Below are 26,113 nucleotides of genomic sequence, written 5' to 3'. Positions count from 1 at the left end.
CCTCTGTTCCCTATCAGCACTGATGATACTGATGGAGAGGAATTCCAATGTAGTTTTCATGTTAATGGGCTTTCAGTCCTCCTTAATTTATGCACTTAAATGGTGACAATGGATCACTTTTCAATATTTGCAGTTATTACTGGCTGACTTCCACTGAAAATTCTGTCCTCTGTGCATGGGAAGCCTTTCCCTGGGCTGCAGAGGTTAATCACATTCCTACCCTTCACACATCACAGAGACAAGACTGCCTGCAGAATAATGTAGAACTGCTGCAGTTGCTACTGCCCCTGAGGGGATGGAGCATCACTAACAGAATTTGGTAACAGTTCTATTTTGATAAATCATCACAGTAAAGCTTTATGCTGTAAACAGAAGGGCTTCTGTTCATGCATAGGCTTTACCTCTCATTCTGAAAGCAGATAAGACAGCAGCATGAGCCCATTTTTCACTGCACATATTCATACATGATTCACAAAGGTTTAGAAGACTTCTGTTTATTTTTGATACACAAATGAGACACAATTCTTGAAATGTGTCTCATAATGTGGTACCAGTTTCAGTTCATTTCTTAAAAGGATAGAACAGCTTAACTCTAATACTCAGTGTTGAGATGCAGACAGCTACAACGGGAGAATAAATATACATATGCTAAAGCTATGCTGTGGAGCCGTTTCATTTTCACACATTAATACGGACTTGGAACACTGTTAAGGCTTTGTATTATTAAACTCTACCACACATGCACACAATATTCACACATTAAAAACATATACCGCTACATTTTATGTTAACCAGCAAAATATTGTGTTTATAAATGTGTTTTTTTTAGCAGCGACAAAATTTTAATTTGACATTTGGTTCATGGTGGTATCGTTGTTTTTACTTTTTGTCTAAGTGTGTGCTAAGTCATATATACGAACATCTCTGCAAAATAAATAGACAGAAAATAAACTTACTGGTTTCTTTCCCACAATGAGCTTCTCCACCTTCTGCACCTGAGAGACATGGTCTTCGTTGGTCTTGAGCTCTCGCTTCCGAATCCTCTCGTAGATGCCGACCAGTGTCTCCCGGGGAATGTCCTCTCCATCGTCCACACCTGAAACACAGAGAAGAGCTTAGCTGCCATATAGACATACATGCATTTTCAGTTGTTAGAAAATGCACCTGCTATGTTAGAACATAAAGAATATTTCTTTATTTTTAACCTCTTAAATTCTTGATGAAGTCCTCCAGCTTCATCTTCCTCTCAGGCTTGACATTGGGGCTGTACATGTCAGTGTTGAGGAGGATGATTGCGAAGGCCAGGATGAAGATGGTGTCAGGGTTTCTGAACTGTCGCACCACTGTGGGGTTACAGATGCAGTAACGCTGGCTGGAGAGACAAGACAAAGAACAGTGTTAACCTCTTATATAACCAAAATCCTATTACAAAGCTTACCATGAGGAAATGTTTTCAACACAGCCTGAGAAAAGCAGAAGTAGAGCAGTAACGGGTTCTCTGCATGTATCAATAATGAGTGACAAGGTTTTAGGTTTGTTCAGCACTACATTGCATAACACTAACAGGGTTTTCATGCGTCTGTTTTTCAGACATACACAGGGGCCTATCAGGATCATCTGGGTTTAGTCATCTGTTTTCTACTTTCACAGTAGTTGCATCTTGAAATGTTACAGTATAGTGTATCTCAGTGTGCATCCTAACCTGAAGGCTTCAATGAGCCGCTCCACCTTCTGGGCTTCACCCTGGACTCGGATGTGGTTCTGAAATTTCCTGAGGGCCTCATCCAGCTCCATGCCTTGGAAGTCCATTTCATCTACCACACAGCTAGAGTGCAAAAGAGGGAGAGACAAAACACGCTTGTGTTTTAATTTAGTTTGAATTTAAAACACTTGTATTCTTGTTTTTTAAGAAGGAAATAAGATACTTACTCCAAGACATCTCTGTTAAACTGTTTCTGTCGATTACCGAGAAATTCTCCAATCATCTGTCGGCTTAACCCCTTCCTCTGCAGCAGGAAGTGGGCCACACCAACTGGTGTGTCAGGAATGAATCCCCTCTCAGTCAGGTACTGGATGCCTTTCTCCGGTTTCCTAAAAAAGTTCAACATGAAGCCAGGTGTTATTTTTATAATTTCTGGATGTAGGTAATGTAAAAGGTTTTTTTTCTGAAATCCAGAGAGAGAGGCTGACCACACTTGTTTTTTGAAAATACTTAGACATAGTGGATTGCAGTTTACAGTGTCAGTGAATAAATGATTGAAGTGCCTGCTCCATCAGAGCTGAGTACCTACTTGTTGAACAGATTCAGGCCGATGCGGTAGTATCTCTTGCGGATAACATCATTACTGAAGATGGGTGAGTCCCAGCTGTTGCGAGTCTCTTTGTGGTACGTTTGCTTGCTGAGTGTCTGCTCTCGTAGGCTGTCTCTGGATGAGGACTCAGAGCTGCAGTTTATGGTGTCGTTTGAGTTTGATGTGCTATTGATGCTGTCGTTGTCCCCATCAGAAAAGTCAGATTCTGACTTACTCTGTCTATTAGCAGAGCCGTTGATCACCAAGTGGCTTTCTAGCTGCCGGTGGCGGTGACGCAGAGGCGCATCATCGTCACGTGAGGAAGCTCGTGGTGGGGGTCCGTGAGAAATGTGTTTAGGACTTGCCTGGGATGATGTTACAATGTGAGGTTCATACACAGGCGGCCGTTTAACGGAACTGCGCTCAGACCGATCGCTGAGCTCTGCAGAGCTGTCACTAGGAGGTTCTATGGTCAACAGAGGAAGATGGTCCATTCTAAGACGCTGCTCTTGGCACTCCAGAGAAGGAGTGCTGCGGCAGCTTGTGTCAGTGTCACGACCCTCATCTTTGGGGTCAATAGGCCAGTATTCTTGGGAGGAATTGACTGACCGCAACCGTAAGTCCGATTCTGTGCTGGAAGGCTGGTCCCCTGACCTCGACAGAGCAATAGCAGGGGACATGTCCTCCTCATCGATGAACAGAGTGACATCACTGTAGGATGCCATCGTTTCATCGTGCCTCTGCCCAGCTGGCCTGCGGTGGGATTTCACCTGGTAGGGCACTTCCCCCCCTACTTCAGAGCAGACCATAGCGTCCGGGTCCGGACCCTCATCACCCTGAAGGCTGCGACAGTTCAAAGCATCATCTATTGACTCTGCCAGCGACTTAACCTGCCTAGAAAAGGCGTCCTCTAGCTCCGTGATGGCGTCTGTCAGGTCGCTCTGGGGTGCTTGGTGAGACGCCATGTTAGTCTGTTGGTGGACCTGTATGTCTCCACATTCGGACTGCACCATGGACAGTGGGGTACCATCTTCTGTCATGGACACCTGCCTCCCTTCAAAGTACGAGCTGTGCACTTTCTCTGGACCCTCAAAAGAGAGCTGCATCCTCATGTTAGAGAGAACTATACGTCTGGACATGCGGTTCTCCGACATAGAGCTTCTGAGGCGTTCAAAGTTTTTGTTCATCTGATATTGACGGAAGGCTGTCTGGATGGTGCGAGCCGCATGTCGAGTTATGAAACGTCCACCATATTTGCGTTCCAGCATCTCCACCTAGAAAAAAGATGAAGCAGATTAATTGAGACACAGTTACCACAGTTGTCGGTGCCTGTGTGACAATCTACACACACACACACCTGTTTATCCTGGAGGTCAGCAGAGAGCTCATAGCTTTCAGAGAGCGAGCGGGACCGCTTGATGGCCTCCTCTTCAGCTTGCTTACGGAGGATGGATTGCGAATGCTGGAGCTTTGGCCGACGGGGCCTCTGGGGGCCAGGTTGGACCCCGTGGCTGTAAAGTTGGCTGTCAAATCGGTCAGGACTGATGGCTGATCCGTGAGTCACGGGGCCCTGACCGTAGCTGGCTCCATCCAAGGAAGGACCGCTCTCACTGGGCCGTCCATCCCCTTCCACACTGCAGTAGAATGAAAGGGATGGTTACACAATGGATGTTTAATGTTAAGGTTAGACTTTTCACAGTTTATCTGATTTTTATATTTTTCCTAAACAATAAACTTTGCATTGTGTGTAAATGTGTTCAGTCAGAAACATAATGACTGTACAACATTATATTATATTTTATTTAATCATAAAAGATTTTCACACTCAGATAAAGTACAACAAAAAAGTAGTCTGTCAGAGTCATTCCTGCCTTACATTCTCCAAACAAATGCCACGTAAACACTCTCCACAAATGAAACACAGCAATCCAAAGTCCTGTTTTCTTATATAAATAATATGAAAAGCAACAAAAGCTTACTCACTCACTCTTACATTCTGCTGTTTTACACGGGGACTGCTTATTGCGAAAAGACCGTCTATTTTCTATAAACTGCCAACTCTTCCTCCATATCTTGTCCACCATTCTTTCAGTCTTTCAAGCGAAGTCCAGAGTACACAGCCTTCTCCAGGAAACCAAAGTTTATGCCACCTTCAGGGCCAATCAGTGACCGACGGGAATTACATCATGTTTGCAGGGAACGACGACACACTGTTCCAATACAAAGTCCAGCTAGGAGTGGAAGGACAGAGCAAATACAGCTCCAGTGGTCCCTTTGGAAAGGCCCAGATGTTGAAGAATGAGGTGCTCAATACCACACTGACATTTCTTCTCCTGCACTGGGTACAGTGCGTGAACAGTTCAGTGGCAGCGTAATGGGTTTGACTTGACACACCCATACAGTGTACACACTCCACTTCCTTCATTAGACAGCCTGAAACGAACATTCAGCAACTGACACTGAGTGAGAAAGTGGAACTGAATGTGTCAAAAGTTCATACAGCAGATGTACAGAGTGTGTCTGTGTGTGTGTGTGTGTAAGCCCTTCAGTCACTATAGCGGTTTTGCTTAGTAATTCCTGCTCTAACTGGATACAGACTTATTGATTTGCAAACCCATGTCAACAAAATGTCAACAAAAGCTGTCCAATTAGGGCCTCTACAGCCTATGATTAAGCTCAGATGTACTGCCTGCCACAGTCTGCTACAGTGCATACCTGAGTAAATTTGAACTTATTCATTTCTGTCTATTGTGGAGAAAAATGGTTTCTTAGTATTTTGGCAAAGACTTCTGAAACTTTTCAAACATCAGTGAAGTACTTCTTTATAAACGGGCAGCTGCTTTTAACCAAACATTACAGTATGACTTATTATAACGAGTTGGTCTGATGTGGTTGCTAAACAGCATCCAATTAGTAGCATCCAGAAAATAAAGCAGTAGTGTCACAGCTTCTGCCAAACACTGCAGCAAAATGAATTCACTGGCAGAGAGAGGACCCATGCAAGGTCAGCTAGGGCCACAACTTTACGTTAAGTAAAAGAAGGCTTCTATGCTGCTGGAGCAACACCAGACCCAACTCTGAAAATCATACCTCTCTGCATAATTGCCACTGGGACATGTCTTCCCAACCATCTGTCATGGCAAACAGCAAAGCCGCCATCCCCGGTCTTAAGTGTCACACCTAACATGCTGTCACAGCACCAGAATACAGATGGTAAGTCATTTTGTTCATAATTTCTTCATTAGAAGTTTGATTAGTGACCTGGATAAACAGATGACTAAAGAAAGCAGTATATTCACATTCAAATTTAAAAATGTAAATGACTTGGATAAAAATAGGTGTTCATGTGTTAAGGTGCAAATTCATGGAATAATATGCAAATTAGTTTTTGTTTGCTGCTTTCTTTTGAGTGTGTTGAACCATTTGTCCATCTTCAGGTCAAATATGAATTAGTCTGAATTAGTCTGCTGTACTTCATGTTTAGGTCTAATTAGCAAATGCTAATTGGTTGCTATTGTGAGAGTAAATAAAGTAAATGTAAGCGCTGACTTTAAAGCGCTGCTCTAACACGCCTGTAGACTTTTTCATTATGTGATGTTGTTTTTATTGTTTTCTTTTCTGCAATAATTTGTTGAGAGCTGATTATTTTCCATTGTTCTGGTTAATTGCTTGGTGTATTTATTTATGGGCCAATATAATTTCTATTTCACTTTGTGTAATATGACAATGCAACAGTGGGAATGAGAACTGAGCTTTATTTAAATAACTGAAAACACGCACTGCCCGTTGCTTTAAATAGCTATACCAGTGCTCCTCTGGGGTTTGCCGTCTCACCCCATCAACTACAAGTCAAAAAGCTAGCTGCAGAACCTGCTTTGCTTTCCCTCCCCCCACCCCAAAGTGAATTGCCAGCACCTTTATCCCTTTTATTTTTGTTCCTGCTTCACTTTCTACCAAAGTATTAAAGAAGTATCCTGGAAAGCTGCACTGGTGATTTCATGTACATGGAAGAAAGACAGCAGGGAATAAGTGCTGGTGCACTTTTTGCTCTGAGGTCATTGAATACGCTGCAGAGTGAGGTCAGTTGCCCATGATGGAGGGAAAAAGCAAGGAAAAGGAAGGGACAGAGAAAGAGCAGCATTTTAAAAGCTGATATTTTAAGCTCCAGTGGATCTTGGAGAGAAAAGATGGAGAGAACTACAGCAGAGCAGGAAGCTGCAAGACATAAATCTATAGATAGGTAGAACTCGCCATTTATCATCATTTATGTTAACGCTGTTGTATTCACAGCATATGAGGATTTTGAAAGAAGGAAGCAGCACTGGTGGTCCAAGCACCACTTCCTGATGACGACTCTACAGCCCCTGAAATATGAACCCTCAGTATTAGCTCTGACTGTCCCTATGTCTGGCTCTGTTCCCCCGTTAGTTCTGATGTAGGCACGTCAGTGCGGCTGGCAGTGATTTTCAGCCACGGGATCCGGGGAATTGGGAGAGCGGGGGTGAGGTGGGTGGGGGGTCGACAATCTCTCTTTCCTCCCTCCTTTCCCTCTCAACACATCCTGAACAAACAGGCCCAGGCCCCTGCCCAGGCCTCAAACCCATTCCATCAGTCGGACCTGAGGGAGAAACATTCCTCCATCCCGGAAAAGAGGAGTCACATCTACAGGAGTTCTGGGAATAGCAGACGGCTAATGAAGTGCAGGCTGGAGCTACAGAGGAAGAGAGAGCTACAAAAACGAAGTCACTGAGAAGTTCACAAAACAAACTAAAACCTAATTTAATTACGAGCCCCGAAGCTACATTTTATTTAAACAAAAATGTGTTTCAGAATTCTGGTTAGTCCCTCAAGTCTTTGAAAATACATGACAAATTACACACACATAATTATTGTACTTTGTAATTATGGGCATGATAGCTTTAAGTGACAGATGAGTGGGATCTCAGATTAAGACATGCTCCATTTCTTTTGCACATTTTTGTATTAACCAGGAGTTGGATGGAGTTTTGGCACTGCCAAGATGGCGACGGCCGGAGCCTGCTGGGCTTTTACACTACATATCAAGACATATGGCTGAACAGGAAAGGAAAGACCTACCTCATGTATATCCTTTAACCAGAGTCAGATAGTTTGCTTTTATTTCCAACTGTTTTAATGGTTTCTTCCATCTAATACATGTGTAAATGCATTAGATCACCTTACTTAACCTTACTATTTATAGGAACTTGTATTTTATGTGTGTGCAGGCACCAAACTGACCCTTCCAATAAAACTAAGCTGCACATCCATATCACACTGCTTGCCCCACATGCAGTGACGACATGCGCTCCAGGCACAACAAAAGCAGATGTTTTCTCTGTTTTCAAAGTGACTCAAAGAGCTCATAAATGCAGATGCACACACCAGATCCCACAGTGCACAGATGTGGATGGCAGCTAGGTCCTTTTTTTTTTTCTTTCTCCCAGGTAGAAGGTTAGGAGACCACACAGTAACATTAATGAAGTGCAGCATTAAAAGGTGAACTTGCCAGTAAACACTGGTGAATCTATTACTTTAGTACCAACAGCCCTAATAATGAATACAGCTATAAAAAGACAGTGAGGAGCAAGTTGGGAATTTACAGTTTGACACAGCTGCAGCCTGGAAAGCTGCACTGGCCAGCAGACTGACAAGTATCGCTCTGGAAAGTTAGCAGACGGTATATGGTCGGCTGGAGCCTCATAAGACTTATAGCTGAGGACTACTGTAAGCTGTCACTGAGAGATTTAAGACCCTGGTGTCTTTACAAACAAAGTGTCATTTGGCATCTAATCCCACCAGAAATGAACTGGTTTGAACGCCTGATTATATTTGCATGTGCAACTGACTTCCATCTGCATGTAAAAGATCTAACCTTTGCCCTAGTTAGAGGGGGATGGAGAACTTAGTGGCCTAGGGCACAAAGTGATGATATCAGAAATACTTGCAAATATGTTTTTTAACATAGGGCCCTTCTGTAAACTTAGTTTAGCAGCCCTGGAGCATATAGATACTGGAGTTGAAGAGATGAAGAGAGCAGTCCACAGTAGTGATCCTTTTCCAGGTTGTCAACCTGCAGGACTCTGTTTGCCTCCTAGAGAAGAGGCTGCCACCCGTCTGCTTAAAAATGTTATTGCTTCGGCTTTCATCACTTGAAGGACTCTGAGTGTTTCCACTCTTCTCACTGATCCTGCATCTTTGGATGGAAGTGGTGAACCCATGTCTCTTCCATGGCTTGCTAGAGAAATCTATCAGTATACAGTAAGGATGCTGCATACTGGCTCCTTAGTCAACTGGAGTCTGTTGTGGATAACTGCATGGACATACTCATGGGAGATACCCACATTTGTAGCCACTAGACCATGGTGTTATTCATCAATCTGTCAAGACCACATTACAAGTCATGCCAATGGTCTGCTGTGTGGTGATTGTAACAAGCCTTCCTGGACGAGGTTCATCTTGCAAGCTCTTTACTATGTTTGAATTCAGCAACCCTCTTCTTCGTCATGTTCACCATGGGGCTCCTGAGGCATTAAGCCCTTGAGAGCAAGACAACAGATGACTGCACGAACGCTGATGTTGTCCATTTATGCAATGGCACACATGCGACAAATTAAACATTGTTTGCAGACGCCATCTGCATACTTGTTACTTAAGTAATCACAAATCAATACTATTCCCCTGTTAACAGCCAGGCCTCATTCTGTCTGTTCAAGACATCCCTCCTCCTCCTCCTCCTCCTCTTCCTCCCACTTGTCAAGACTCAATAACAACAACAACAACAGAGCCGCCGTCATTATCTTTCAGTAATGAATAATTAAGCTATCCTCCACACTATGTTCAGCACCTGCCCTTGAAGATCAAACTATAAAATAGCACACAGTCACGGCCAGTAAGTGGGAGGGCCACGACACACCACAGGAATGCCCTTCAACTGAGCAGGAGGGGAGGGGGGTGGCCTTACTCACAGATGGATTCTGTACAGTAACACTAAACACATTATAGCACACATATTCAGTGACTCAGAGAGGGGGCATGATCTGTTTTCCATTGTAATAAAAAGTAAAGTAAAGTAAAAGTCAAACCTGGAAAATGTGGATATGGGAAAAGCAGTGCCGTAATTTAGCATGTGACCTTTTGCACAAACACACTTTCTGTTTATTAAACACAGGCTTATGGGTTCTAGCAGCCAGGTATGCCCTCATTCAATGACAAAGCACACACACACTCACACACTAAAATAAACATCTTACCAGCCGTTCAGTTCCAACTCCAACAGTGACTGTGTCTTCTCCGAATTACACTGCAAACACCACATGCTGGCCCGCACTCACAAGACAAGGTACTCCAAACATTAGCAGGTCCCCTCACCAGTCCCCATTACTGCCTCTTTAACTGACAGACACATCTCAAAGCCACTCGTAGCACCTCTCTGCACCTCGCAGTCGCTCCCATGTCTTTTCTTATGGACGGGCGTACATGCTGAGTGCAAGGTAGCAGTCTGTAATCCCTGACAGACAAATGGAGCTGTTTCTTTTTCTCCTTCTTCTTCTCTGTCTTTGGTGAGCCGGGATGGTAGGAGTATAGGGGGTGTGGAGGCTGGGAGAGACTGTGGGGAGTGTGTGAGTGTCTGCCAGGCCCTGAGCAGTATGGAAGGGGGCGGGGTGCTGGGAAGGGAAGGGGGTGTGAATGTGCGGTGGCTCTGTAGCTGGGTAAGAAGAGAGAGAGAGAAATAGAAAGGGATAAAATACCTCCGGTAAACACTAAATCATGCAAGAAGAAAGGACAAATGAGCAGAGGACAGGTGATGGAGAAAAAAAAATCATGAAAGAAAAGCATGAGACGGTGAGGGCTGAGGATGACAGATAAGGCAAGGCGCTGAAAACACAGAGGGGAAGGGAGGAGGTGAGAGTCCTGGCTTGATCCAGTTAGGTAGGTAGGTGTAGCAGAAAAAACAGGAATAAAGGAAAACATGGTTTGAAAGTGCTAAAATAGTGGGAATGATTTGTTTCACAGTGAAGAAAATGGACTCAAATCTGACAGAGAACTTCCATTTATAGAGCCTTTCAGGGTTGAGATGTGTCTGTTCAGATGTGCAATAGTGCATGGAGGCTTCTATTGTTTTTCTACATATGGAAAACTCTATTCTGGTTTCAACCTCCTTTAAATTGGTATTATTTGATTTCATGGATTATATTACACTGCTTAAAATCACTAATATTGCACCATCAATGCAAAACTCTGCCCCCCAGCAGACCCACAATCTGACAGTGCCTCTTCTCCTCAAACTTCACAGCGTTGTTGAGACAGGCCAGAGACTAATCACCCCTCTGAGAGAAGGGGGTTGGGAGAAAACTGCCCTCAAGTCAAAGGTATTTTCTATCTAATGACAACAGGCACAGGAAACAGAGGAGAATGGCTCCCACATGGAGACAGTTTACAGGGACACTAATCATCCACACACACACACACTGATTACAGACCTGAAGTCCTGAAATGATCACCTTCTGTCGACTGTTTTTATCTAAACCTTCAAATGAAAAGATGCAGACAAAGCAAATAAAAGAGGAGAGAGGAAAGGTAAGCACATCTTAACATGTGTCGTGGATCACAGCAGGGGATATGCACCAGCTTACTCAGACTTATTATGTGCAGAAAGGCAGACAGTGACAGCCCAACTGGTCTATTTCAGTTTGAGACCTTGGCCCTGGACTCTGGTGGCTACAGCTGCTAATGTCTGGTGGAGCTGCAGACTCAACTTACATAGATTTCACTATTCATGCTCTCTTCTCAGACAAAAAACGGCAGCATAAAGTACTTGATTTAATAAAACTGCCTTCCTCATTATTCTGTGATTTTGTTACCCACAAGGCACACACACACAGAGTGGAGTGGGCCTTGTTTTGCTTTCATTTTATTTGTTTATGAAGGAGATATGAAGCAATATCAAGGTCTCATTTTGAAAGCAAGCATGTGACGCTTATGAGCTTCAAGTGTGTCATGATTGTTTCAGCATGAGGCTCAGGGGGCAGCATCAGTTGAAGCAGTGGAGAGCTCTGCTGAAATGACCTAATCAGATGAGTTCCAGGTAAAGCTGAGCTGTAAAAGTTAGTAATTCTGTCCGTCTGCCTGCCTCCATGTCTCTCTTTCTCTGTCTCCCTCTTCCTCCTCCTCCTCTAGTGTTACCATCCAGTCTAGTCGTCCTGTCTGGTGAAGGCCCACTCCATCTCAGAGTCCCGGCTGCACAGCTCCAGAATGATGTCATTCAGAATTCCAAGCAGAGGCCCACTCTCTGCTCATAAAATGCAATTTCTTCAACTCAATACATATGGTCTCTCTGCATTTCAGCTCCTACTCCATCACCCCTCCTCCCCCCTTGAGTTTCAAGGCCCTCCCTTCCCTTCTTTTTTCCCCTCTCCGTCTTTTTTCAGAGTCAAGAAAGTTAGATATATTACACTTGGGACCAGGCCAAAGAGGCAGCCGTAGGTGAGTTACAGACAAACGCCTTTATCAGGTGCATTCCCACAGACGTACCTGAATATTATCAGAGGAAGAAAAAAGACAGGGCAGAGAAAAAGACAGCAAAGGAAGCGATGGGGGATAGTGATAGCTTCCTGGAAACTTGGTCACAGGATTTTGGCACAGAGTTCTGTGTCTACATGACATCATGCATTGCTTCTGATTATCTGCTTTTGCTGGATGCTGAGCGACCTGCACTAAGAAACGGAAAATAAAATGAAAACTCCAGGCCTCGCCTGGTCTGGAAACAATTAGAACAGGCTGATGTCATAGTTTGATACAACAGCATACTAAATGAGATGTAGTGGCCCTGGACAGCTTTGTGAACACAGAGTACTTTGTATAGGGGGAAAAAAGGAAACACATTTTTTTTCCTCTCAGGAACAAAGAATTTCTGTGCATATAGAAGGATCTGGCAGCTGATGTATAAATAGGATTGAAATAGGAGTAATTAAAGGATATGGTGCCTCTGCTCATCAGATCCTGGCTGCAAAGCTGCAGCAGATGTGTTGCCTGTGGGATCCTATGGGAATGATCAAAGATCATCTGTGACAAGTGATGTCTGAGTACGTTTTCTCTTTTGACTGCCGTAGTAACTCTAGGCTGGACAGAAACAATGTGTTGGTCCAGACCCAAGGCTGGTTTTTCCTACATCAAAGTGTTATTTTAAAGCAAGCAAATGCAGTGTGTTTACCACCACAACTGTGACCATGTGTTTGACCGTGTAATTTTTTTTTCTACCAAAAGCTGGCATTAAATAGTCAGTCAGCTTGACAGTTTGAGGCCAAGTTGCCAAAACTGTTAGATATGAGATTAGAATTAGAGGCTTTGTAGAACTGTCCCATGCGGCGTCTTACAGAACTGACTGCAGCTCTCAACATGACCAAACTGAGTGTGTTTTTGCCTCTTTTAATACCTTTACTCTTGTTCCAGAATCTGATATGAAAACGATGGCCATGTTGCACATATATAATGTGAACCTAAAGATTCACTGAGCAATTTCACACTAACAAAATGGTTCTTTACTGTCCTTAAGTAACACCTGAATAGTTCAAACACAGGAGAAAAAAAAAGGGTCTCAGCGTTTCTCCTCAGTTTTTCTGGGTGGAGTGTTTTGCTGGTTCTCTTTGTGTTTGCGTGGGTGTCCTCTGGTTTCCTCTCACATTCCAAAGACATATGTAAGTCAGGTGGAGACGCTGAATTGCACTAAAATATGAATGTGGGCATCCAATGACCTGTCCCTGGGCATTTCTCTGCCATCCTCATAATGACTGAGTGGGCAGAGAAAATGCACGAATTAAATGACACCCTTTCGATGGAAACCAAATAAACCTCTTTCTCCACATCTCAGCCACATGCTTGTGTATACTCTTTTTCTGTGTTTGCATTTAAAAAAAGTCCATGTAAACATGTGAAACACAGCTCTCCAAAGCTGTATGTCTCCTGATTGCATGCTCCCTCTTGCTTCCTTACAAAACACAAATAGAAGTCATGTGTTGTGTACTGTCTGTTACCATTATTAGAAGCGGACCCTGTTTGTCCATTTACAATATTTTCCTTTCAGTGCACTCCATTACCAGTTACCATATTTCTCTGAAGCTCTTCACTGTAGCCCCACCCGAGCACAGAAACATATAACAGCACAGTTCTCCCTTTGCTAAAAATAGACCCATGTGAGGTGACACGCTCTGGTAAACATGGTGAGAGAGACAATGCTGTGAAGAACAAAGAATACAGTTAACGCTGGAGAAGGGCCATTGAATGCCCTGCAGATTTCATCTCATTATCTCCTCCTTTGTGGCATGTTGATATGCAGCGATTTTCAATGACACTGTACAATTTTAAGGTCAACTGAAAAACAGTGCAAGGCAGTGTCTCCAGTGGTTTGTTAGAGCTCAGAGCAGCCATGACTTGAAATGTGACAAAGGCCACAGCGGGTATAAATACTCATGGTTGGTCATGATGACCACAGGAGCTCAGCACTGCAGCCAAAATGCCAAAACAGACCTGACAGAGCTCTTACATGATGGACCCAGTCCAAAGTGGCGCTCTAAGAGTTTCATCGCCTCCTACTGGTTTACAAATGAAACTACATGTAACCCTTGCAGATGCACACTCTTTAATCCTTGGGGGGGGGGGGCGCAAACATGTGGCAGTGATGTCATTCAGCATGAGTGAGGTCAGACATGTTTGTCATGGATACATGCAGACAGGGTGGCTGGGATATATTCAGTCACCAGGATGTAACCGACCAGCTTGTTCTGGTTGGGAGAGAAGTGGGGTGGGGGTGATAGGGTTGGTTGCAGTAGTCTATTTGAGGCAGCAGCAGACTCACACCTGTCTCAAGTCATGCAGAGAAAGTCCTGTGGGTCAGGAAAGTGTGGTATAGCAAAAAACAGTGTCCTTATGTGTACCAGGCATTTCTGAGTGCAAAGATCAGATGCAGTTCAGTCAACGCATTTTTCAAGTACATTTTGAAGTAGAAAGACCCCAGACATATTTCAAATGTCTTCAACCGTTTCCAATCATTATAAAGCCCTATAGTCTTACTAAAGCATCTATCTTCCTGTCCATAACAGCACCACAGTGGACAGTCAATATACACAGAGAGCCTGATTTGTATAACATCACCTAAAATCATATCTCTCTGCCGTCCTGATTCCAAAAAATGATTTCCATGATCTATCCATCACGGGGAAATAAAAACAAATCTCTTGTTTGACATAAACCAGACATCTCCCAAAAAACAATTAGTTGTGTGAGCATGTTTGTACTAAGCACACATGTGTGTCTGGCAAACGCAATCATTTTGGAGCCCTGAGCTAAACGACATTACTGAACTGTGTAAATTGACTGGAAGGTTTACAATGATAATAATTGCTGTTTCAATCAGATTCCATTCATTGCAGAGTGCATCAGTAATCAGATAAAAAGCTGATGATCTCAAACATGTTGTGTTGCTCAATCATTCAAATCACTCATAAGATTTCATTAGCAGTCGAGCATGAAATGATGTTATGGTTTAGAGCTGTTTGTAGTGTAATTAGGTTTTTTTTTTAGTAGACAAACACACTAATTGCAGGGAAGGCTTAGAATTCATGTGTGATTCTGCCACAGATACAAATTTGTCTGTACAACAGAAGCAGAATCTTCTATATAGAAACACTGCGTACTTTTCCACCATTCCTCACCACACACACACACACACAGCTGTCTAATCACTTTCACAGAGCTGCCACACTTTGCCGTCTCACAGCCGCCCTTTCCCGGCGATGCCAACTGTTCCTTCATGGCATCTGAAGCCCGCAGCATAAACAACTGAGGCTATTGAGGCCCTGAGAAGCCCTGAGGAGCGCCTCCCAGCTCGGCCAGCAACACTGGCACAAGTCATTGTTTGTATTGGCCCTGCATATAAAAGGCAGCTTTCCTCAAGTTTGCTCCATCACGCCTTAACAGTCTTTGATTCAAGAAAACAAGTCAGTGAACAACAATGGTTGCCCTGTGGTCATGACATGGGCATGTGTCAATATGTCCGACTGTTAATCATTGTTTTCTTATAATGTGCAGCCTTTCACTGTCTGATTTCACTAACATAATCCTCCAGACTCTGTTCCACTTGGAAATGAAACCGCAAAATGTATTTCATTTTAATGCCCCTCATTAGGCTGACAGGAAAGGAATCACTCAGGAAACATAATGTTATTTCAGGATTAAGTGACCAAAATGGAAAGACTGAACACAGATGTGAGGAAGTGAAGGCAGCTCTCGTGATCTGCTGTGCAAATAATGTTAAGTCACCTGAAGACACAGTGTTTGTATAATTAATTTCAATGAGGAAATTCACGTCTCACCACAGAGGAGCTCTTACTGTGAAGATAAACGTTATTTCAGGATTCCTTCTGTTAACTTAGAGCTGCAGCGCAGAATGTTTGTCTCCCACTGCTGGCAGTGAGAGTAATAACACAGAATATGGTGAAACACATGCACAGTGGATACAACATTTTCATGCTTCTGATTAATTCTTCTCGCAGCTAATAGAAAAAGGAGTTCGATATCTAATGAAAGTCTGAGCAAACTGCTGCATCAGGATCCGAGTTGTCAAAGGAAATCCTGACTTTCATGTTTTTCTTCCCTCTTTTTCAGAAACTCTGCACATCCAAGCAGAAAATAACCTTCATTCCAGACCGAGTCATCAGAGATGGAACAGGAGAACACTGGAGGTTAGTTTACATGTGATGAGAACTTTTCCCCGCTGCAATGAGAACTTGATCCACTGTATTTAAATATTAATTGAAAGCCACAGCTGAAAGCACCTCAACAGTGAAAGCAGGATTAAAAGAGAAATAATTCATGATTCTCATCTCCCTTGTTTATGGATTTGTAGAAACCTGCATATCAAGGTATGTGGATCTTGACATGGAGCCAAAAGTTCTGAATTTATAAAAAGGAGAGGATTTACTACATTCAGTGGTCGGTGAATCAGTGCTGTCTTTCTTTCAAAGCCACACAGGCAACTTGGGGGAAGCAGTCAATCACAGAACAAAAGCACAGAGATAAAGCAGTCATCCTCCATCTACGTGCCTTTCCTTTAACAAACGTAAAGGGAAGCTGAGGAAACCGTTTGTGCGGGTCACGAGAGTGCTGAGAAATGGATTTGTGCTGACATATTCCAGTGGAACAAGATATCCTGAGCGTGCAAGTTACATTCATACCACATTTCCACAAGACCTGGCGGGTGCAAGTCAGCAGATCTTACATTTCAACATACACTCCTTTCAGGCAGGCTGCGTATGGCACGTGAGGCCTTTGCAGAGACATTCTGAGAATAACAAACGACCTAAAAATCCATGATAACAACCCCTGAGGAAGCAGCATGTTTATTGTTTTATTTCTCCGGGTGCCTCCTATAACATCCACCTGAGACAACACACAGGCATTTACCATAAAAGAGGGTCACACACAGGCATATGGATTCATTCACCATCTCTATGACAAACTACCTAACAGACAGTGGCTAATGATGTTTGGCTTCCATTTTAAAATATGCACAACCAAAGCTTATTTGATGGCTTCTGGTGCACATTGGAAGTCAATAACAACACAGGTCCTTCAGGAGGGAGCAACAGTAGAGCCAGCCACATGTATCATACATCAACATTAACACAAAGAGTCCCAGTATATAAAAAAATAAAGACAAATACAAGTCATTACAAAAGAATGGATTTCAAATGTAGTGTAAATCTGTCTGCTACCCTGGTGCTGTATCCTTGGAGGTTTTAAACACGCTCCATAAAACTTACTGCTTTATTGACTGGAAGCACAGCACAGGTCTCTGTAGGCTGCAGGGCCTATCGATCTGTAGCCCCTCTATTACTTATTGGAGGCCCCTGCCCTGCTTCTCTGAGCCCCTAAGGATAATAAACCGATACCTTTATGTTCTTTGTGTCACACAATCTGTGAAAATATTATGTCTGAACAAAAAGTGACTAAGATCTTATCAGTGTGAGAAATACAGAAAGCAATGAGTACTGAAAGTTTTGGTTTCTCCAAAAACTTTGACTCTTGATTCTTATTTTCCATTAAAGGCTCTTCCAAAATAAATGGGCCTGGACACAGATTTGGAAACAGAGGAGGATGGAAAGGATATTTCTCTACCTCCCTGTTTTCTGGGATTCTGTACGTTTTCCTGGGAATTTGAGGACGCAACAAAACGGCCAATGAGTTTCAGCAAAGACAGACTTCTTCTATTCTATTCTGTCGTTTTAATCAACTCAACTTCCTAACAGCATCAAGGGTCAATAAAATCAGGAGCCTGAATCAGCGGAGAGTAATTCTCACACCCACATGGTCTTCTGTGACTGACATAAAAATCAACAAGGGCTAAATTAGAATGTTTTCTCTTTTGGTGGAGTCTATTTCCTCAGGTTGTACAGTTACAGTCTAAATTCCAAGAGTTCACATGGCCTTCATTTTTATACATTCTGGCTTCTGGCAGAACTTTAGTAAAGTGAATTAGTTAAAGTTAAAGCAGAAGTAGAGACCATTTTCCACCTGTAAAACCAGAGATCTTATCCCCTAGGTCCGAAAATCTGAGATCATATTCAAGGTGAGCCCACCTTTGAATGAGCTGCAGCTGTGGCTCAGGTGGTAGAGCAGTTACACTAACCATAAGGCTGGCAGTTCAATCCTCTGCCCTGACTGAATGCCGATGTGTTCTTAGCAAGACATTTAACCCTAAGTTGCTTGAGGGAAAAACAAAGGTGGCATTAGCTATATAAGCAGACATTGAAGGTTCTTGTATTAAAGGTGACATAGTCCAGTCAGGTTTCTAAACACTTTGTCTTCCAGCCTAACAAATCCACTGTAAATAAGGTCAACTGCCTCACTTAAACCTGTCACTGAACAGCTCCAACAATCTTTCAGTGACAGGAGGGACGCACATCCTCCAAACCAACCCTGATAACAGGATGAGATGCCTCTCCTTGTATAATCTGTTTATGTGTTTGGCAGCTCAGCTTAGCCTTTACCGCTTTGAGTTCCAAAGGAGGGCCTAGTGTGAGTGTGACAGGTCACATTATTATCTGCTGGGCCTCCTGTTCGAGTGTATAAACATCTGTTCAGCGTGAGGTAAAAGCAGGCACCTCAGCATCACATTGAACATCTTATTTTGACTTGATTCCCATGTGGACACAGCACAGAATGATAAGAAGTGTATCCAGAATATCCTCTTCACAGTTTTTACCATTACATTGCATTTAATGACAAAACACCGAGGACTTTTGTGTAATAAACGCTGTTGAGATTCAGGGCTTCTGCTGCACTCTGATGTCTAATTGTCCCAGAAGGGAATACTGCACTTTATTTGCTGTACTATAAAAACGTAGCTGAGCAACGTCCTGTACCAGGACAACAAGACAGCAGTACATGTGACTTGGAGTGTAAACAGAGAGAGAGAGAGAGAGAGAGAGAAAGAGAGGAGATGATGGACTGAGGGAAGGACAGAGAGGAAGAGGGGAGGGTGGTGGGGGGCAGGTTGCATGAGATGTATGCATTCAGCACAGTGCAGCTCTGTATTCTCCAACTGTTGTTCTCACGTTGAGTATGGCTGATGAGGGAGAAGCCGTCTCACGCTCTGTGCATCTAATAGGTTCTAATGATGTCCTCACTAAAAACATCCATTCTGTTTGCAGGCCTAATGAGAGGAGGTCCTGGTGGACAAAGTGCACAAGCACGGATGTGCACTCGTAATAGATCCTCTGCTTTACATTTTACAAAATGTACAAACAGGATACTTCCTGTGAGCTGGACAATAAGCAGGAATGTGATGAGAATCAGGCAGTTTGACGATAAACCGAGGAGCCAAACAACCTGACAGTCTTCTGTTTCTTTAACTTATACAGTACACCTTGATCAGAATGTAGTTTGACACAAATAAACAACAAACAACTCACCCCCCTCTCCTGGCACTGTGCATCACTGTGAGCGTGACAACGGCTACAGTGCAGCAGTGTTAGCACTCCATTATACGAGCCTCAATAGCACATACAAATATTCACACTAACCTATTCAGCACAAGTTTTACTTTCACAGTGAGTCCTCACAGTATTTGATATCCTTAATAATTAATGCCAACATTTTGATTTAACATCACATATGCAACACACCTGCAGTGCTGGACAATGTAAACAACTGCTGTCTTCATTAAATGAACACTACCCAGCCAGCCAGACACACACATACAGTCAGAGTAGAGCCCACCTACCTCCATGCATCTGTCTCCCTGTTGGCTCGTACTGTATGAAACAAGATCCGGGCCCGGATGACAGATTGCTCTTTACATGTAGGGTAAGGTGACCGTGGTTACTGGAAAGCTACACTGGCTCTGTCAGGAATGTGAGAGTGGGAACCTCCATCTGACTGATTTTACTTTCCTCTAATCAGCACATTCCTCCAAAACGTCAATGAAAAGAGGAGGAGGAGGAGGAGACCCTCCCCCCCTGCCTCTCTCAGCTGTGTCCAGTCCCTCACCTCACTCTTTCTTTGAATCTCTCTCCGTCCTTATACAATTAGTCCATCGCTCCACTATCAGCTGTCCTCTCACCTCCAAACATGTCCCTATAGTCTCTGGTCATTTACTCAGCTGCTGTGTTGATGTCTGAGGTTCAGTGGGGACGTGTTTGGAGCCTGCGTGCTGCAGCTCTGCAAGGTCACCGATTGTTTTTCTTTTTTCTTTTTTTTTTCCTCCCTCTTTAGGACACATGGTGTTGCCGAAGGGGAAATCTGAGCTCTCAACCAGAACACATCCTCAGACAGCCAGAGCAGTGTCTAAAATGTAGTTAGATAACAGTTTGACTAAATGAGAACTCACCGGGTATTCAGAAACAGGTAACGACTTTGTGCAATGTTATTATTCATGGAAAATGAAGTGACATAGGGAGCATACTATGAACTATTGTGCAAACATGTGCATCTTCATGTTTTTATCCAGTTTTTGCAGAAGAATGTCAACACCAGAAAAAAACAGTGAGCGCAATTTTTTTCCCTTGTTTACCTCATTGATTTACTCACTTTACAAGAGTAAATCAGGTTAGAAGAATGTTTTGCTTCCAGGTAAAACTATGATATTACATGAAAAGAGTTAAGTAATCATTGGCTGTAAGTCTGAATAGCAGATATCTGGGAGAAAAGCCAGAGGAACAGGCTACAAGGCTGCAGCAGCCTCTGTGGGACTCCAGACAAGGCAGGGGCCCCCACCTGCCATAATTTGTCTCCTCTCCCCACACTGATGACTCACAGTGGAATTCAGGTCTGCTCGTTTATTTGACTTAAAAATATCTCCCATTGTTTAATTTCTTAGCTCTCCGCCCTTGACTTACTCGCAGTGGAATGAATCGTTTGACTGTCTTGGCTATTAACTGGAAGTCTACTCTGAAGACTTCTCTTCAGAAGAATGCAGCCAAAACTGCAGACTATCCACACAGTGGGAGGGAGATTAACATAAGACCTCTATCAAGTAGTCACAGGAGATTTCCTCAGTCCTTGAGGCTGTTGTCTGTCCTGAAAGTCTCACTACCAGCAGATGGCACTGGTGTACAGGACACTGTGAAAAAAGAAAGCTGGTGGGGTTTAGGGACAAGTGACTGATCGAAAGGTTCCCACACAAATTTATCAAACGGGGGCAAGGAAACAAGTTGATGTAAAGTAGAGCAGCAGTGGGAGGGGTATTGTTACAAAAAGGGAAAAAAATGTAAGGAGGTAGAGCAAGGGCTACACAAAGTGAGGAAGAAGAACTTTATCCGCTTCCCCAGGGAGCTCAAGCAGACATACATGTTCTCCTCTTCAAATAGAAGAGTCTCAGAAACGACTCTTCTATTTCAGCTTTAAGTGGCTATTATATGAACAATAATTAACCATATTCATCAAGCGTGACCACTTATTAACCACTCATAATATCTATGTTGCGTGAATGAACTTGGATTTGAATGATGTCATTGAGAAGAAATGCCTTGCTTCATTCGACGCTGCCCCGTAGATCATAAGCAGAATTCATCACAATTGTATGCACGTGCACAGATCTCTGAGGCCAGTTGTCAAGGCAACAGCTAAGGCTGACAGAATAAAAAAATAAGCATCGTCCATATAGATGTTGTGATAGATGTGTGCACAAGCAAAAAAAAAAAAAGTCTGCCACCATTTACACAAACACACACACACACACAGCCCAAAGCAATTAGTCCAATCAGGATAAACATCTAACTTTAATGACTGTTTACCAGCCACAGTCCCAGCCTCCCTGACAGCATGGTTATTTCACTCTCAAACAGGGACTTGTGCTAATTTCACAAAGACAGAGATTCACACAATGCATGCGAAAATCCAGTTTATAATCAAATATTAATTAATGAAAACAATTTAAATCAGCTTTGACTAATAGAGCTTCACAGCATGTCCCTATCTCACAGCACTCTTACAAATAATTTATGTGCTGATGATATTAGCCCTGGGAATCCTGGACAATGATGTTCTAATGTTTAGTCCTTTGTCAGGAGCAGTATTTTATCCATGTATTCACCTTAGCATCCCTCCCTGACATGGAGCTAAAAGCCCCCAAAGGAGCCACTGTGTTTTATAGAGTAAATGCTCTGTCACACCATTATCCACTCCACCACCCCACCCCCTTGCCCTGACCCCACCTTGCTCATTTTCAACATAAATCAAAACACACTCTGGATAATGAGGGTTTGCTTTGTCACTAAAAAAGAGCTGGTGGATTAGCAGCAGTTACCAACCTGAACTGTGGAGGCTCAGCTTGCATGCAGCTGAGCATCAGCTCTCTGTACCAACAGTGATGCAGCTTAAACAGAATGTTTATGCACTCATTCCCATTCATAGCAAAGCACTGAGAGATTAACAGCGAAGATACGAAACCATGCACACCAGCCTTGAGATTCCTGCTGCAGAAACACACGTTTAATTACACGATAATGAGCCACTCTGTCAGGATTAGCATTCATGTGTTCGTGTGAAATAAAATGAGTATTGCATGCAGACTGTGTGTACATTCAAAAACACATGGCACAAGGTGCAGCAAGTGTCTATAAGAGCTGCAGTGCAGCAGCATGAGCTCATCACTCTTCTCCCCCCCCACCCCCCCACCAACTCCACCAACTCCACTGCCCTCCCCCCTTCCCATCTCACCCCTCCTCTTGCTCGCCATTACATAAGTTAATGCAGCACACACCCTCATTATTCTCCAGGCAAGCTCTGTGAAGAGATGCAAAGGAATATGCCATCAAAAGTAGAATTACGGCATTTAAAAAAAACACACACACACAGAGCCACAGAAAGAGACAGCATTTGTGTTTCAGAGTCGTTCACAGTCCCCCGCTGATCACAAAGAGCACAGCAGAGGCAAGGCATATTTTGGCCCAGCTTTAATCACACACATGATGTGCCAAAAAGACTGGGAGACATTTTAGCGACATGGAAAATTCTACTAACATGTTCGTTTCTCTTTGTGCAGACACCTCAGTAAAAAGTCTGAATATGAAATGTGTGCTCTCTAGAGGGTGACATTCTTACGCATTAAAGTAAACAAACAAGCTTCCTCAGATGATTAGCATTTCAAAAGGTGCACAGCTTAGCATGAGTAGCGTCTGTACTGCAGCAGAGGCAGTGTTCCCAGATACATTCTCAACCCTGCAGCAAGAGAAGGTAAAGAGCAGTTTATTCCCAAGTTCTTTCCCGTATGGCCACACCACATGAGCCCATTCATTACTGTCACATCTCCTCGGCAAAGCAAGCCAAATATTACAGGCAATCATCATTCTTAGAGGTAAAATACCTAGAGTCTCTTCTCACATAGCGTCCCTCTGAGAGAGACATAAATGTAAATTATTCAGTTGTGTGACCTGCATACGTATCAGGTAAACCTCAGACAAACCAAACCATAAAGATGTATCAAAACTTAAAAACATGCAGCCTAAAGATACAGACTGTTGTGGTGTAAACCTCTTTTCCAGTGGATAAGCATTTGGTCAAGCATGAGGGCAAAAATAAGATTTAGAAACAGGTATGCTGAAATATGCTGAATCAACACATACAACACATACATACATGTGGGATTAGTACTCGTTTGTGTGACTGTGACCCACTGCTGTAGAAAATCGCACTCTCAAAGGGACACTTCTCTCAATTTAAATACACTCAACCCCAAATCCAGAAACCAGAAAACCAGTGCACTTTCTGTTATGTCTAACTACAAGTCATAAACCACAATAACAGCCTGTTCACGTCCCTGTCATCCTAATGTTTCAGACCAGCTTCACTCCTAGACACGTCTAAGCTTTTCCACCCAGGAGAGCTTTTTCTACTCACCACAGTGGAACTGCAAGCTCGCATTGGCTGGTTGCTACTTTTCCATTACAAGCAGTTCCTCTCAACGCCCCTTTAAAAAGACTTAATTTATACCAAAGCAGAGCACCAAGAGAGGCGTCAGTGTCTGCTCTCATTTTATCTACAAGCATGATGTCCAATCACCTATTTGGTCCATTTCAAACTAATTTGTGCTAGCTTCCATTCACCTATCATGAAGTGCTGCAGGTCTGTCAGGAGGTGTTTAATATCCCAGATGAAAATCCACAGAGCTCCCTTTCAGTTCTCCATCCCAAGGATATCCACTGTGGAACAAGGCGGCACTGCTGACAAGCTCCAGATCCACACACATTAAATAAGTAATGTTCTCCTCCATCACACTCTTTGACACAGAACCAGCCAGATCAAATGTACCCCGGTGTCTCTGGTGTCACAGCTGAAGGATTCATGATGTAGTCAGACACATGTGCCTTGTTACTTAAACCTCTCAGACATTTAAAAAGTTAGGCTTCAGAATGTTTCCACACAGTTCCTTGTCTTGTTTTCTTTTTTCCCCCCACATGTCACAAGGAAAGTAGTCAGACAGGAGGAAGAGCAGACGGCAAAACAGCAGGAATCTTTAGGCAGCTACTTACTGCATGTATGTAGTGCCATGTATGTATGAGCAGCTAGTAATTAATCATAGGATTACAGGTACATGCTTAGATTGATATTAGCTACAGGACATGAATGAAACCAGAACAGAAACAATATGGTCTTGGTATAAATAACATTTTCACACAGGCGAGTGGGTTTGTATCCCATGTTGTAGTTTTTCACTTTTGTTTGGTTGGTTAGGTTTGGGCATCAAAACTGCTCCTTTAGCTTAAGGAAAAGTTTAAGTGGTAAGGTCATGAATCTGCAACACCGTCCTGGCTGATAGATTTTACATGCATATGAACCCAGGAGGGCGCAGGACCACTGGTCTTTTCCATCACCATTAAAAACAGAAACTGATTTTCCTGCTTGGTATTTTATGGTGGATAAAAATCTAAAGTAAATCAAAAGTGCCAAAAATATTTGCACAGCATAAACATTGGGAACCTCCCAGTACGTTTGCAATGCCTGTCAGTCCAAGAGAAACAAACCAACTTATTAAAAAAAGGTCTGTGTGAGTTACAGAAAGAAAGACTGGGGTGTCCTCGCAGGCTCGTCTTTATAGTCAGCTGCAGGATGAATGTACATGTAAGAGACCAGCACAATGGAAGAGACAAAATGCAGAGTCCCACTAACAGAGGATGGAAAGAAGACCTTTTTTCACACAATGGTTTGTGGGACTTCCTGTGTTCATTCCCTAAGAGATTTGTCAGAGGACATTTCGTCTATAGTGTTCTATTGAAAGACAAAGATAAGATGAGAATAAGGCTTAAAGTAGATGGAAAAAAAGAAAATCCAGATTATCCCTAAGTCTTCGTTGTCAAAGACATATCCTTGATAAAACAAACTGCCCAGAAAGACCTTGAAAATGTCTCTGCCTGCCCTTTTTTCAGCTGGGTGATAATATATTTCCGTGGTTGTAGAAAGGAAACCACCAAGCTTCAGCATATAGACTGGAATGTTATTTGATCAGTCAGACGTCAGAAATATCTGCACGGACTGCTGCGGTCAGTCGGAAAGACAACCACCACTTACACTGCAGGCCATGGCCGCGCACACAGCCAGATGGTCTCCTACCTTATAGTTCGGCTGGAAATGCAGTACTTCCACATGGCATTCCACACGGCTGTGACATCACCAGAGGCATCAGACATGCCTAAAAAAAATGCGCATGGCACCGAAAGGAAGTTTCCAAAAAAAGTTTTAAAAACACAAAACTGCAGCGAACCCCCCCCCCTCCCCTCTTAAAAGAAGCAAAAGAAGTCTGGTCTGTGCTCACTCCCTCCCGAACCACAAATTACACCCCACATCCTTCACTTTCCACAGAAAACCCACAGAGAAATTCATTCTTTCGCTGCTAAAGTTACTTTGTGCCTTTTCGAAGCTCTCCCTGTTCCCCCTAGTTTATGTTGGGCTCAGAGTTGCTGCTCTTGCAGACTGCCTGATGACCAAGTAAGGTAAAGGCCCAGTACATATAGCAGAAGAAAATCATCCCTCTTCTTAACAAAAGCTCTCCACCCACAGCCGAAGCACACAGCAGTCCTCTTTCTCCTCTGTGCAGACACTCCTTCCCTTTTTTGTTCCTTTCTGCTCTGTCCAATCTTTGACTCATCTGGTGCTCCCATGATGTGTGTGCTCCCCAGTGGTGATGGGCAGGGCCTGAGCTGTGTATGTTTGATGTGTGTTTGTTTATGTGGAAGTGAAAGAGACCTGATGAAGATAGAGGGGAGAGATAGAGCATCAGAGCTTTCAGTCCCACTGTGTACGGTAATGCT

General features: G+C 43.3%; 1 protein-coding gene across 6 annotated transcripts in view; it reads right to left on the bottom strand.

Moving 5' to 3' along the window:
- Positions 1–26,113, bottom strand: part of LOC114438012 (IQ motif and SEC7 domain-containing protein 1-like) — a 76,254-nt gene that overhangs the window by 7,882 nt on the left and 42,259 nt on the right. For 3 of the 6 annotated variants that reach the window (XM_028409016.1, XM_028409022.1, XM_028409017.1), the window contains exons 4-9: positions 3,649–3,925; positions 2,292–3,565; positions 1,930–2,091; positions 1,703–1,825; positions 1,206–1,372; positions 957–1,096 (exon numbers count right to left, since the gene is read on the bottom strand). In XM_028409016.1, coding sequence (XP_028264817.1) covers positions 957–1,096; positions 1,206–1,372; positions 1,703–1,825; positions 1,930–2,091; positions 2,292–3,565; positions 3,649–3,925 — 2,143 coding nt within the window. Of the gene's footprint in view, positions 1–956; positions 1,097–1,205; positions 1,373–1,702; positions 1,826–1,929; positions 2,092–2,291; positions 3,566–3,648; positions 3,926–4,274; positions 4,646–9,562; positions 10,018–10,792; positions 10,811–25,415; positions 25,552–26,113 lie in introns of those variants that run through there. The other 3 variants (XM_028409021.1, XM_028409019.1, XM_028409018.1) reach the window with 3 other exon arrangements.

This window comes from Parambassis ranga, chromosome 7, assembly GCF_900634625.1.
Source record: "Parambassis ranga chromosome 7, fParRan2.1, whole genome shotgun sequence".
In the NCBI taxonomy this organism is placed as follows: domain Eukaryota; kingdom Metazoa; phylum Chordata; class Actinopteri; family Ambassidae; genus Parambassis; species Parambassis ranga.
This window is presented reverse-complemented; position numbering and strand designations above follow the sequence as displayed.